The 15501-nt window shown below is 40.5% G+C and overlaps 1 protein-coding gene across 2 annotated transcripts in view; it reads right to left on the bottom strand.

The window, feature by feature from the left end:
• stk10 (serine/threonine kinase 10) overlaps positions 1–15501 on the bottom strand; it is a 43246-nt gene that overhangs the window by 11014 nt on the left and 16731 nt on the right. For both annotated transcript variants that reach the window (XM_080040782.1, XM_080040783.1), the window contains exons 3-8: positions 12231–12279; positions 11194–11343; positions 7530–7602; positions 5613–5807; positions 4859–4940; positions 481–615 (exon numbers count right to left, since the gene is read on the bottom strand). In XM_080040782.1, the coding sequence (XP_079896908.1) occupies positions 481–615; positions 4859–4940; positions 5613–5807; positions 7530–7602; positions 11194–11343; positions 12231–12279 (684 nt within the window). The remainder of the gene's footprint in view (positions 1–480; positions 616–4858; positions 4941–5612; positions 5808–7529; positions 7603–11193; positions 11344–12230; positions 12280–15501) is intronic.

Genomic DNA, 15501 nt, shown 5'->3' with positions numbered 1-15501 from the left:
TCAAAGGGGTGTGGGTGTATGCCAGGATTCCGGTGTCTGTTCCTTCGTTTGTGCTGAACGCACTCTCATAACTTGTCACTTTCTAATTGAATGCCCCCTGTGGATTAATAAGTGACTTGTGCAGAACAACAGACCTTCAAGCTTTTGGAAGGAAGGCCATGTTTACCAAAAACAAAAAGCTGTGCAAAAGGTGTCAACAAGCTGAGACTTCAATAGTCGGGGGAAGTGGACAGCATGCCTTTATGTGATTAAGTTAGATTCCACTTAACATTGTCCGGTGACACTTAAACAAAAGCGCTTTTATCCCTACAGTTGGTCTCCCACTTTTGACCTTGTAAGTACGAATCATGTGTACTCTTAGACCCCAAAAAGCTTAAAGACCGCAGACCTTTCGCAGGACTGCCCCACTCTCCTTTTAGAAACAAACAAACAATGACGGAGGAGAAAATTAAGGGAGAGAAAAAAGAAAATGTTTGGTACCACAGCGAGCTCCATGGCGTCGTCCTCCTCTCCTTCCTCTCTATTGTCCTCGATTTCCTCCATGACCTCAGCTTTGGCCTCGGCCACCAGCTCTCGCAGGGGACGGTTAGTCGTCACCGATCTCACAAAAGGGTGCTGTGGACGAGGGGCACAGAGTATGGTTAATGCAGTATCAGGCTAAATCTGCTGGCGCTTGTTCTTTTACAACTTTTTTTTTGTTGTAGTTCATTTTTATGCATCATACTCTGAGCCTTAATTAGCTTCTGAACAACAGTTAACAGGTCAACATCTATGTGAAATGTCATAATCTAAAATAGAAAACAGTGTAATGGAGGCAAGCAACAAAATAATTGCATAATTCCATTGCATGATTCACACATAAGAGACGAGGCAAACGAGGACTTTCACTGCATGGGAAACTCCATCTGCTACCTGCCAGTTCCTGAACAGCTTCAACGACAGTAGCTCTACAATAGAACTCACTGGTTTGACAGTGGTCAGTCCAACGTCCTTAAAATAGCAGGGCATCTTCAAACTAGAAACTACTAAACTGAAGATGCGTGTTTTTGCCAGTAATAAAGTTGAGTGCAAGGAGAATAAAAAGCCAAATTAAATGTTGAGTGTAGATGGGATAAAAGGCTGATCATGTATTATGCAGATGCTTTGCACTGCAGTGTAATTTAATTGGAACAGCTGACAAAGGGAAAAGGCTACAAGTGGTGTGTGGGTGTGTGCACATTTGTTGTGGGTGATCACATTTGTTTGGGTGCAGGGGCTTGTCCTTAAGAACTGCATTGCGCTTCAGCTTTTACCTTCTCAAATGACCAACCACAGTCAGCTATTCTTTAATGACTGAGGTTGTGTGAATGCTGAGTGCCATCTGACCGTTTATTACACCGCAATGGAAATAATGGAGTAGGAAACGCATGCACAGACACACACAGAGCAAATGTTCAATTGAAATTGCAAATACAAAAAGGGTATATTGGTAGTGTGTCCCAAGTACACCCAAACATGCGGAGGGATTAAGCCATCACATGTTTACAGCCATACAAACATGTGGTGGTAGGGAGTGAGCTGAACAAATGTTGCAACACTTAATGCTAAAATTATACTTAAATTATTTTAGAGTGTAAAATGCTTGTGACAGGGTGTGGCAGTTGAGTGAATGTCTCAGTGGGTCTATGCATTTGAGGGCAAAACTAAATAAATAAACAAGTTCCTGTGTGTAGGCGAACTACTCTATCTCAAAAGGAAAATTGTGTCTTGGTGGACACCGTCAAGGCTCGAGTTTTGGACAGATTTTTGGAGTATTTAACTATCCTTCATTTTTTTTTAAAGTGTACAATAGTAATATTTTGCCCGGATAAAGATTTTTAGTTTGTCCAGCTACCGCTACTGATCCAAAGCTTCACAAAAACAAACATTATCCGCGCATTTTATTTTTCCTCCCTTCAGGCCCCATTAGAATAAATACAGTATCTGATATTTTAGCCTCCCATGCTCAAGTTAAACCGTTTCCCTGAAGCAAATTAAGAGGGAAAAGAGCAAACAGCTAGATTCAACAGAGCAGGAGAACCAAACTTTCCTTTTTTTTGTTGCTGCCATTAGGGATCAAGATGTGGCTCAGTAGAGCTTATGTCCTCCTATAAGGTTTCAGGTTGCTTTGGAGCCAGTGAGAGCTGGTGGTTTTGGGTCTTACACACATGGCTGGGCGTGAAAAGGTTAAATGTTAACAATACGGCCCATTAGGGAGACCAGAGCAGTGTTACCTATGTAGCAAGGACTGTGCTGTGAGTGTGTCTGTGTATTGGTGTTTTTTGTGGGGCTACATTTGAGTGTCAGACCTTGCTTGAGTGAGGAGACTTTTGGGAAAGTGAGAGCATTGTGGTCATTCTTTGTGTTTTTGAAAAGGGTGTTTCAGAGGTTACGGCAAGATGTTTTAGGGTTAAAGTTATAATTAGGTTTAATTTAAGTTTGGGCGAGGGAAGTAGTAATTTTAGACTACATACATGAGATTTCTCAACTAATTTTTACCCAAATACTTAAACTATTTTTAGTTTTTTTACATACTATTTCCAGAATAAAAGTCCTTTATTCTGTATTATCAACAGACCTCAGAAGAACTACTTCCTACTGAACAACATTCCTACGAACATTCAGAAGAGCACAATCATTTCTAAAAAAAATTGTTGTTATTGACTTCATAAAATGTAATGCTTTGAGCACCACATATGGCATTTGTGTTGCATCTTGGCAGAAACTGTGAGCAGTAGTAATATCTTCAAACCTAATCAAGTTAAGTCTGAGCCCCTGGAGTTTCTGTGAACCGCCCCTTTAATGTTAGAATTTGTCTTAGAGTTAGGTCAGGCTACGGTTTTGGCATTAGGCATAAAGCTGTGACAGTGTTATGGTTCAGGGCTAGAGAGTGCATGGTTTCAATGGCTGTTCTTATCACACATACAAAAAGAATCAAGGTCTGTGTGTGTTTGTTGTCTACTACAAAGCCCTGGTTCAGAGATAAAACAGAGAAATTGACTCTAAAAAAAACAGAAAAGCATTCGATATTAAACATGAATGGAGGCTGCGCCAAACACACTAACAATCCTGACCATGAGAAACTATGTGGGAGGAGAAGCTGTATTCTGTATAATGAGAACAAGTCTTCCAGATGGTCTCACACGCCAGCCAGCCACAGTGACTGATACTGTGTCATGTTGTCATGTGTATATATTCTCTACATGCCCATATATGGGACAGACACAAGGCAAGAGCTCCAAAAATGTTTGACATACAGTAATACCACCTTAGAGAAGCCTGATGACAAATACTTTGTGCTCTTAAGATTTGTTCTTTAATTTATTCCCCTAATTCAGTCACACAAACATCTCATACAGTTCCTACACTGGACTCACAGTTTTTAATGATTCTTTATTATCTCCCTTTTAAAAAGGTACAGTCAGTGATTCTGGAGAATGTTTGTTGTCAAAATGACTTTGTCAAAATCAGTGAATATCTCCTCACAATCCTCCACCTGTACATATTGTTTGTGTGCTGAAAAAAAAATCCAGTGTTAATACACAGCAAAGGCTCTGTAAACGGACATGTTGCTATCTACGGTGGCCCCTTTTGTTTACATACCCGTTTACAGAGCCTAGGCTGTTTATCAACATTAGGTTTCTTTTCAGCTCACACACAGTACGGACAGGTAGCTGAGCATGAGGAGATGTTCACTGATTTTGACAAAGTGATTTTGACAACACGCATTCTCCAGAATCACTGACTGCACCTTTAACTTCCTGCATTACATTTATTTGTTCACACTCTAATGAATAACTGCATTGCACAATTGGGCCAAAACTTGTCACATACATCGATGGGAACTGCCAGTACACTGACATCATTCAACGTCCATTACACAGCGGAATTTAACGCTGTCATTGCACAACTATCTACATTAAATACTATCTGACAGCCGTGTGGCGCAGCAGGCATGATAAACATCTAAAACGTCAAGCAAAGGCCCCAAGAACTCTGGACCACGCCCGTCTCCTTTTCCCCCCCACTGGAGTGCACATGCAGAACTCCCAGCAGGCCCGGGGTCTGACCAGTTTTCATCTCTGCCTCTCTCCCGATTGGCCAGAGGTGGCGAGCTCGGGGGCAAATGCAAACACACCATTGGCTGAGGGTGGGAATGTAAATAGTTGGAATTCCCTCAGCTGTGGGATACAGACAGGAAATTGTGGCTCTGAATTTTAATAGACACTCACTGTGCTCGTGCTTTAATCCACACCCTGTTCACTTCTTTCTCTCATGTTCTTGCTCGGAGGTTCTGGGAGGTTTTAAAGAAACATTTGTCACTGCTCATCGCCATATATGGATGTTTTACTGTCTGAAAAACCTGTACAGTACTTAGTATTTGGTTGTCTTTTCCTACCAGTATCACTAGCATTTCCTGTTGTGGTAATGATAAGAACCATAATTCTAAAAGTATTTGGAACAAAGAAATTTGTCATTGTATGATGAAAGTGTTTTAAATGCCTTAGAGGACAGCTGAGCAGAGCTTCAAAAGGAAACACAGCTTATAAAAGTACCTTTCTCTACCCTTCTTAATTTTGTCTTTTCACTTTCTTTCACTGGCACACTCTTGCACACCTTCGAATTTCCCTCCCACTCACATGCCTGTGCCCTCTATGGGGCACCACTCATTCCCCTGGCATAGATCTCTCCATTCAGGTCTTAAAATAGAAGAGTATATGGGTGTGACGGTGCGAGATAAGGACATAGCAAAGACAATGTCCCATCCGTATATCAAAGTGCAGCATTGTGAAACAGTTTCTAAGTTATATTTGTACATTGCATGGGGGGGGGGGCGTACCTCCATGAGTTGCGTTGCAGTCGGACGGCTCTCTGGGTTTTTATCCAAAGCTTTCTTCAGGAAATCTTTAAACTCTTTCGACCTTGGGTGAACACAAAGAGAGAAAAACAGCAATTAATAAATCAAACTAGAGGAATGAATAAAAGGGAGGAAAGAAAATAATAATTCCAACATAACATTTTTTGAAGATATGTGATGTGGATCATCTTTGTGCACAGCTGCGCTTCATGAAAACAAAAGGTTTTCAACAAGGATTACGAGTCAGCTCCCCATCCCAAATCTCCTTTCAGCACCATAAAACGTCTCTTTAACTGTACTAAATGTTGCTGCAATGGAACATTCATACTCATAAAATGTATTGAAAATTGGAAAATGTTATATTCCGCTCATCAAAGTCCTGCCTTTCTGTCCGGATCATTGCTTGAAGATTGAAACGTTTGATATGAACGACAGCTATGGAGGGGGAGGACGTTGTTATATATTGAGTTTCTACAGCCGATATAAGGACACAGAGTATGCAACACTCTGATGATCGAGTGAAATGAAATGAAATCGAGCTGGGATGATATATGCCCCTGTTGAATTCCACCCATCATAGTCTAAATAGAAACTAATGAATCATGGATAAAGGACGTTTTTAATTCCATTTGCTCACATATATCTACTTTCCTTTCCCAATTTGTAAATATTACAACATACACTTTTTTTTTTTTTAAACTGCTAAATTCACATCCATTCTCAATGCGTTCCTCACCATTTGTGCGGCTGCTCCAGAGTGGGAGGCTCCGACTTGGCGATCTTCAGCAGCACCCTCATGGGGTTGAGCTCGTGGTGCGGGGGTTCGATCTGGGCCATCTCTATCAGAGTGATGCCCAGAGACCAGATATCAGCCTTGTAGTCATACGGAGCGTCCTTCATGGTCTCACACATCACCACCTCTGGGGCCATCCTAAGAAAAAAAAGATCAGTATTTAATAAAGGAACCCACTACATTCTTAATCATCAATTCAACTTAAATGCTTAAAAAGGAAGAGTCTGGAGAATTCATGTTGTCAAATTCCCTTTTTGTCAAAAGGTGTTAATACACAGCCTAGGCTCTGTAATGGGCATGTTGCTAGCTACGGTGAGCCCACTTTATTTGTATACTCTTTGTTTATATACCAGTTTACAGAGCCTAGGCCGTATATTAACAGCAGATTTTGATTTCAGCGCACACACCGTACGGACAGGTAGCATATTGTGAGGAGATGTTCACTGATTTTGACAAAAAGTCATTCTTTAATTTGTCACAAGCATTCTCTAGAATTGCTGACCCAGCTTTAAACAAGGCAAGGCATAAAGCACAGTTAAACTAGCCTTATAGAAACACTCAGGTTGTAGAGTGGAGAGTTTATTACCTGCTCAGGCCATTAAGAATATAATTAACTTTTTTGGGTTAATATTTACAATGTACGAGACATGCATTGCGTAACCCGATATACGGCTGTGGTTAAAATGAGCTTGACCATGTGCAGCACGTGGGTTTATAAAATATAGGTAATAAAATGTGAAGCACACCTCATATTTGTTGTAGAAAAACAATGAATGTCGTGCTGACATCACCATGCCATGATTTTTTATTTTTTTTTTAAATGAACCATCTGGCAAAACCGAACTTTAGAGGCAGCTCCCGTGTCTTTGAAATTTCATTAAAAAACACGTTTTAGATTTAAGGCGTTAGTTTATGTCATCCTGATTGGTTCCTAAATTAAAAAGGAAACATGTGCTAATATGTAACTTAACATTAACATTTTAACTCTGACATCATGTTGTAAAAATCTGCACAATCAACACATCTATTCCAAGAGAAAACAGTCCCAACAAAATGATAATACAACTGCAGTATCTCCAACAGTTATCCCTGAGCAGACTGAGTGACTAATGTTTACTGCTGGGGGTGTTGAACATAGGAGTGTTTCTCCTCTCTCTTACTCACCATTTTACATGCGTCAAAATAGAACATGCTTCAATGGTCTACGTGTGTTTGCTGACAATCTGCACAGTGTCAGCAAAAACAAATGTTTGCTCCCTATTCTTTCTTTTGTTGAATTTGCCATTTGGTGCTTTCAAGGGAATGGTATACGTCAACACCTTCTGTGCTATTCTGTGTAATATTCGAATCAGTATTGAGTAAAATGAGGGCTCGGTCATGTTTCTTAAACTGGGAGGGGAACCCGTTCTTAGTAAATGGTTAACCTTAGGCACACTGGGGATAGCAGTACGGAACAAGGTTCAGTGTGACTGGAGACTTCAAAGGGAGTCTTTCCAATTTGTTCAGGTATACAGAGGAGAGAGAGAGAGAGCAGCGCTGTTGTCACAACAATGGAGGATAAAGCCCCGAGCTGAAGTATTGAGTTGAGTTTAGTGTATACACAACATCATGTTCTTTTCCTGCATGAGTTACAGGAAATTTGTTCTCAGCCACCAATAATCCACAGTTTATATATATAGCTCATGCAGGGATGGTTGATTTGTTCACGGTTATATATGGACTTCTAAAAGCTTAGATGTAGAGGTACACTGCAGACAATGTTCTGAATCAGTGAACAGGGCTGGTTTATATTGGATTTATAGGATGTTGCATAGGCCTTTGCCTTTATGCCGGACTGATGTAGAGGAATGTCTTGCTCACCAGTATGGCGTTCCGATGAAAGAATCTCTTCTTTGTAGGGTTTTGGTGTTTTTGGCCGATACTCCAAAATCAGCTACAGGAAGAAAAAGAGACAAAACATTTTTTTTTGTAAAAAGATGATGACATGAGATAGTTGACAAACTTTTCCCTAAAGTCAGCTTCTAAGTTACAGGGGTTGAAGCCAGTTCAAACACTTCCATAATTCTAACCTACTCACAGAATTTATTGCAGTCCTGTTTCCAAAAAAAGAAACGGCTGCCCCCATTCCACAACATGAACTTCAGATTACAGGGGTGTTGCTTTCACTTTGGCTGAACACATTTTTTGGGTGAAAGTAAGAATATTACGTGTGGCATGCCCGGGGTTGAGTAGCATTTGGCAGAGGCCCTAGATTTACTCAAAAGGCAGCAAGCCCACGCCAGCTTCAATTACAAACAAGAATGTTCTATTACAGGGACTAAAGTGACTTGTCTTGGTTTTGGAGACTGCAGTTCCAATGTCTTTGACTTCCCACTCAAACTCGTCTAAACTCTACTTCCAACAGAGGACATTTAATAGTACCCCTGCTTTAATTGCACAGTGGCTTAGTACAGTTTACACATTAACCCTTGTGTACGACTAAGGGTAAACAATGACCTGCCAGTGTATTTAAAATAAAATAAAAATATTTACATCTTGACATTTTCTACTTTTCCGAAATGACCCAACAATAGAAAAAGTGAAAAATCCATCTTGTTTATATAATTCTATTAAATTCGTAGAGCGACAGTTTTCAAATATGGTCTTAGGGTTATTTTTTTGAAGCTATACAATAATTTACAGACCTCACAAACCACACAGACAAAAGAAAAACTCAGACACACACAAATCCTTTGAACTCATTGTACAGTTGCAGCCCTCTATGACATGAAAACCTGACTCAAATTCACAGACAAAACAAGAATGTTCTTCAAAGTATTGTTTACTGTGTGTGCAGGCTAAATCTAAGATGTGGGACGCAGAGAGTGGAAGGGAGATTTCCCAAGCTAGAAGGCCACTGAAAGAATATTATGATTATAACTGAGTTGAGACCTGCAAGATGCGTTAGTAACAAACTGGCGGCAACCCTGGGCCTGGGTTTTGTGAAGATGGGTAATTTTAAAATCCTTAGGACAAGGGGACTACGCAAGAAGTTAAGACTAAGTTAACATATTTTGGATAAGAATGTGACAGCGTGTGTGTCGCCAGAGCACAAATGCACTTTGGTACTTTCTACTCAACTGCCTCCATTTCCATTCTGCCGTATCACTAATGTTTAACCTAATGTACACGTTGTTCCCTTAACCCATTGATGACTATGACAATCTAGGATGCATGTCCTTAATGCCTGAGGGTTTTCTGAAAAAATAGTACGAATTGTCAAGTCTACCAAAACCTTAATATCTAAGCCTGTGTAGCACATAGAAACATGAAATAAAATACATTTAAAAGTTATGGTTCACAGGTGTTATTTAAACATGCTCCCTTAGCGCATTCAAACCAACAAATATTTCTAAAAATCGTCAAAATTAGATGAATTAGAAAATTATTAAATATTGATAATAAATAGATGTAATGTGTTGTGTGATTTTCGTCAGTAGTCTATAGTAGACCTTGATTCTGCGCACCAAACGCCACTAACTGTTCTGTCGCCGACATAGCTGGCGTATTTTTTTTATTATTTTGTTTTATTTTTTTATTTTTTATTTTTTTGATTGACATGATTTTCGGCAAACCACACAACTTTTGGGTGGTCACGTGGTCTTAAAAAAAATCAACAAAACCCACCTCATGTGTATTTGAACCAATGACAGTGCATTCTATGCTGGGAATGCCATGAAAATTAGATAAAGTAATAATGCTGCGCGACGCAGCATCAGGCAGGAGAGCCAATGTGGCATCGCGCAGCAGCCATCATCAATTTAAAGAATCACTAAGGGAGTCTCTCTCAAGATGCATTATCATGATGATTTTGCTATAAAGCACCACACCATTAGGTGCAACATAAGTGCACAATCACAGATGTTTGCCTCCATAAATAACAATATTTTGCCAGTTCAGTTCTATGCTGATTTACTTCCACTTTTGATCACTGCCTTACAAAGCAGCACCAACAAGGACCAGGGTAAAAAAGGTATTATATAAAAAAAGGTTAACAACAAGCTGTGCTGCTTCACAACACAATGTTTTGACGCCTTGTATTAAATAAGGTGAGATATAAATAGTTTGGCTGACCTGAAACAATGTTAATTGCTGCCCTCTTTGAATTAACAAGTAGTTACATAAGTTTGGAGAATGAAAATGAGTCAGCAGCTGGTTTAATGAGTTAAATAGGTAACTCCCAGTGAGTATAGAGTGGAAGAGAAGTACAAGAAGTCCATTTCGGTCATTAGTAGTGGCTAACAAAATAGATCGATCTAAAGTTTTTAAAAAAATAGAGAGAGATTGTAATAAAACTATGGGCCATAACAACCGTTTGGAATCAAATTAAACTCATTTAAAGTGCAGCCAGTTCCACAAAAAAAAAATCAGCATATGACGCTCTGTGCAGTTTGTTACCCTTTCCTCAGTTTGTCATGACTGAGTGCAAAATGACAGAGAACTACAGACAGTAGCGAAAGTATGCAAAAACATGCATGCAAAACAGGACCCAGGTAGTTTTGTTTTTTTTAATTCAAATTTTTTTTGTTTGACATTTTTGTGGATCCAAATGGCATGCAGCTATTTGGAACATTTAAAAAATAAATAAACCTGCATTTGCTCAACTGAAACTCACATTGAGACACCATTTTTCCCTTTTCTGAAAAGAGCGCCTTAATCCAAAAACCTACTGGCGATTGGGTTGGATCCACAACATCTACTGTGCAATGTGAAGAATGTGGAGAACTCTTCAAAAAGGACAATACATGAGAAAATATGCAAAACTTCTGAGAATGCAGTTTTCCCCACACAACGCTCACTTGTGATCCTCCTACAGCACCACAGGAGCGGCCTCTGGGCCCCTAACTGTGTGTATTTTCGCATACTAGTGAGCCCAAGAAACCAAGGAGGAGAGATAACCTCTAATGTGTAACAGGAATGCGGGCTTTATCTGAGAATTAGTTCCACTTGCATCATTTTGACTGTTAAATGGTTTTGTCAGTGAATGATGGGATGTTGAGAGAGACGGATTACCTCAAGCCTCACAAAATTCACGGTTTCTAATATGTTCAAACACTTCATCCTCTTGTTGTGTTGGATTCCTGCTCGTCTTGATTCAGATAATAATGTGTGTGTTGCTGGGTGTTGCATTCAGTGCATGTATCCCAGCAAAAGTGGTATGTTCCTTATTCTAACATCACTTGTTTTTGTGAGGACTTTAAAAAAAAGTGTTTGGATTTAAAATCAATCAGTCCATCATCAAATGTTCGATCCTATGAGAAGTCAAACACCACAAAATGCCAATACCGTTTGCCAGAACCAAACATTTTCAAAATAAAAAACATCAAAAACAGTATGCAAAATCTGCACAAACGCATTTAACAGAATATTTTCAGGTTACATTACTCTCATATATACTGTATTACATTTGTGTGTGAGCAAGGACAAAATGGCCAATGCATCACAACAAGCACCTCAAAAACCATCAATAGTTAAAAATACTGACCCAGTTTGATGTCCCCGTCCAGCATGAGCAGGATGTTCCCGGCCTTCAGGTCTCTGTGGATGATCTTGATGCTGTGGAGGTAGATCAGACCTTCCAACATCTGCCGACACACCACCTTAATCTGGGGCTCCGTCAGGCCGCGGTCCAACTCTGAGAAGGGCGCATAAATACGGTTAAATACGAGGTAGGGGAGAAACGGGTGAGAGCGGAGAAAGAAAACTAACTGAGAATGTTTAAAAGCCATAATGCACACCATGCATATTCTGTACTGGCGATCATACAACAGACGCACACCACAGTGTTGAGAACCGATCTAGTGTGTGTGAACTCGGCGAGAGAAAACAGAAAAAAGGTAAACTCTCTCTCAGATAGTGTTGCTGGATAAGTAATCCCAGATCAGAGAGGTTTTCACAGAACCAAAGCCAGTGCTGCCCTGCAGACTTTATTCTACTGTGTCTGTGTTTGGGTAGCTGCAGTGGGGCTACAGACAGTTATGAGGATGTGGATTACCCAGTACAAACAGACCAGGGGGATTTCCCACACCGGAGGACTCCACTATGTCTAGAGCATTCCAGGCCAGGACTAGTGAAGTTGCAAGTACATGGTCATATTCAGAGTAAACAAGACAGTATTCTCAGAATTCTGCTTTTCTAGATTGTTTCTTTGAATACAATGGTACAGACTGGCAGCACATCTTTGACCTTCTATCATGTCATAACACTTCCATGAAAGTCCCAGCTGAAGGGGCAGGTGTAGTCACAGAGCTGCTGCAGGTGTGGAACATGACTCCTTTGACAGTTAGGAAGGTGGACTGTTTAATAGACGGCAAGAAAGAAAGAAAGAAAGAAAGAAAGAAAGAAAGAAAGAAAGAAAGAAAGAAAGAAAGAAAGAAAGAAAGAAAGAAAGAAAGAAAGAAAGAAAGAAAGAAAGAAAGAAAGAAAGAAAGAAAGAAAGAAAGAAAGAAAGAAAGAAAGAAAGAAAGAAAGAAAGAAAGAAAGAAAGAAAGAAAGATGGAGAGGGAGAGAGGCCTACAGTACCTAGCATTGTGGCATCCACAGCACCTCCGGGGCAGAACTCGATCATGATCTGGGGAATGAAGAAGACGGAAGAAGGGATGAGGTTAAACTTGACCCAGATTTATGAATATACAGAATACACATACAATTAACAGCCGCATTCTTCTTTTTGCAGGGATTTAATATGTAGGAACATATCACTCAACAGCACATGAACAACTTGTAATTTAACAATTATCAAACGCAAATCCTTAATTTTTTTTCAAATACTGTTTCGATTCCCTGACCTAGAAACATCCAGCTCGGATTATAAGACCATAACATTTTGGCACTTGAACCCGAGAGTCATTTTGGAAAACCATAAATCAAGTGTGGCTGTAAAAATAGCTTAAGTTAATAATTAACATACCCAACAACGTTCCACCAGCAACACAAGTAAAGTTCATAACAACAGATTGGTATAGTGGTGCATTCCCATTTAATACTGTTCACACTATTTTGTCTTTGGGGAAAGGATATGTGTATAAGAAAAAAATAACCCAATTTTTTTAAATATTTTTCATTGTTATGGTAAAGCCAAACAAAGCAATTTAGGGCGCACTCACACTAGTGCCGTTTGCCTGTTCCGTGCTCAGCACGATTCAGCACGATTCCCCTCCCCTCCCCACTCCCCCCGCAGGCCCGTGCTCACACTGCTCGTGGCCTGGGCACACTTGCACCTTGCCTACGTCACCGTGCGCGTTTAGGATTTGGAGCTTAGTCTACTTGTTTGTTTGTTTGTAACCTTTATTTAACCTCGAAAGATCAATTGAGGGGTGACCCTCTTTTACAATGACGTCGAGTTTGTACAGATACACAATATACTTGTAGGCTATACGACTGTTTGTGAATATTTTCATCCGGCCAAATTTGCATCAAATATTCCACTTCCACATTAGAGCAACGAGAATCCTTAAGCTATTGTTTTTTTTTAAAATGTAGCCTTGACGTAATAGGTCGCGGTGGACAGTCTCATATTTGTGCAGCACGCTGTTTATTATTAATATAACGGCCCGTCATCAGACCATATGTATCCGGATGGTTTTGTACACATCGATCGCTCCATCAAATCCAAGTCAGAACTTTTTGTATGGGCAGAGATCGTTTTTTTAAGTGTCTTTATAAAGTTTCTTGTTAAACCTTAGTGTAGGCTATACTGTTTCCTTATCACCGGGCCGCGGTGTGTTGTTTTGGGTGCGTCTCCACCGCCATGCATAAATGCAGTTATGACAGCTGACGGGAGGAAAAAGAAAAAAAATCATCTGACGAACGTGAGTAAACACGAAAACCTTTTTGCTGTGCTTTCTGAGCCGACCTAATTAGCTCTCTCCCTCTTTTATTAGCCCACACCTAGGCTTACACACACGTTAATTCTCACACATTATAGCTACAAGTCCAAGTGTTGGGCAATTCTGGTGCCGACTAGTAAGGCAGCGGACGTTAACGGACAATGCATCCTTAATAAATTCACGTCAGGAACGCCGCCTGTGCGCTTGCTTGTGCACGTGTCATCTCATTAGCATCTGTACTTTGGCCACGGCACACCTCTCCCAGGTGTCCGTGGCCAAGGGGCTGTTCCGTGCTGGAATATGGTTGGCGTGGTCACACTAGGCCAAACGTTCTAGACTTTAGTATGCTAATAAGCTTTGGCACGGGGCCGCGGCCCTAGTGTGAGTGGCCCCTTAAAGGATGTTTTTTTTTTTTTTTTTTTTTTTTTTTTTTAAATCCTATATATATAATTTATTCTCATCGAAGCACGGGGGAGTTTGACATGAAATTGCTTTGCACAACTAGAAATGTACCTCGGAGTGAAAATGACTGAACTATGTTTTTCATAGAAGGTAGTGACAATCTGAGTTCCATGTGTTGACATAATTGAAGCCGTTAAAGGTGGGATCTATTGTGGAACAATCTCTCCGTCTGTATATTCAGCCTGCACCGTTGACTGTTAATGTTATATCATCACTACCTGCAGAGCCCCTGCTTTACTGTCAACCACTCCTTGACTCTTTGGTGAAAGTACCAGAATAAACACACTTTGCAAAGTGGACAGCTAAGTGCGTATTGAAACTGTCAGTCTGTAACTATGCACACATCCTGGGACACATTGCAAAACGTATAATTCAGTTATAGCTCATACTCGTTCTGTCAACATAGCATTGTCTGACACACACACACACACACACACACACACACACACACACACACACACACACACACACACACACACACACACACACACACACACACACACACACACACACACACACACACACACACACACACACACACACACACACACACACACACACACACACACACACACACACACACACACACACACACACACACACACACACACACACACACACACACACACACACACACACACACACACACACACACACACACACACACACACACACACACACACACACACACACACACACACACACACACACACACACACACACACACACACACACACACACACACACACACACACACACACACACACACACACACACACACACACACACACACACACACGCTCATGATCTATCGATTCCAAATGGTCAAAGTTCAGACGTAGGTGGTGTGTAGCATACCTGCAGTATGATGTAATTCTTGTTTAATCAATGACTCCCTGGCTGCTATGACAACACTGTCAAAAGCATAAACCTGGTACTGGACAGGGTGTGGAGTTTCATTTCAGAAAATGTCACAAGGAGAATTATAAGTACAAAAGGTGCAAACACACAAGGCACAGTTGAATGGGACAAAGTGTGCATACCTCCATGCACACGCAGTCACATAATGACACACACACACACACGAAGATGAAGAATGTCAATCTTGGCATGCAGGCAAAACAATGTTCCTTTGTTTAGTTTAAGCTGACAAACCCACTTAGTTAGGGGGTTTTGTTGAGAGTTTGTCAAGGATGACCACTGTCATGGTCATTTTAAAATACGGTTTCACATTGAATCTCTCCCTTCTTGCATGACAGACAGGCAGAGAGCCATCCTGGTCTGTGTTAGCCACTCTGCTACTGCTTCAAACTTATCAAATATCCCCACTGTATCACAATGATCTGACCTCAAAGTCATGACTTGTATTTTAATAAAGTACCTACTACAGATATACCCGTCTGCTATTCTGCCCTTTGTTTGTGGTTTCAGATTTTGATTCTTGTTATTGAATTCGGATTGGTCTAAAAGTACAGAGAGTGACATCACCTTTTGTACAGAGC

Source organism: Ammodytes marinus (assembly GCF_949987685.1).
Source record: "Ammodytes marinus genome assembly, chromosome: 14".
NCBI classification, from domain to species: Eukaryota; Metazoa; Chordata; class Actinopteri; order Uranoscopiformes; family Ammodytidae; genus Ammodytes; species Ammodytes marinus.
Note: the sequence above shows the minus strand (reverse complement) of the source record. Positions and strands in the feature narration are given on the sequence as shown.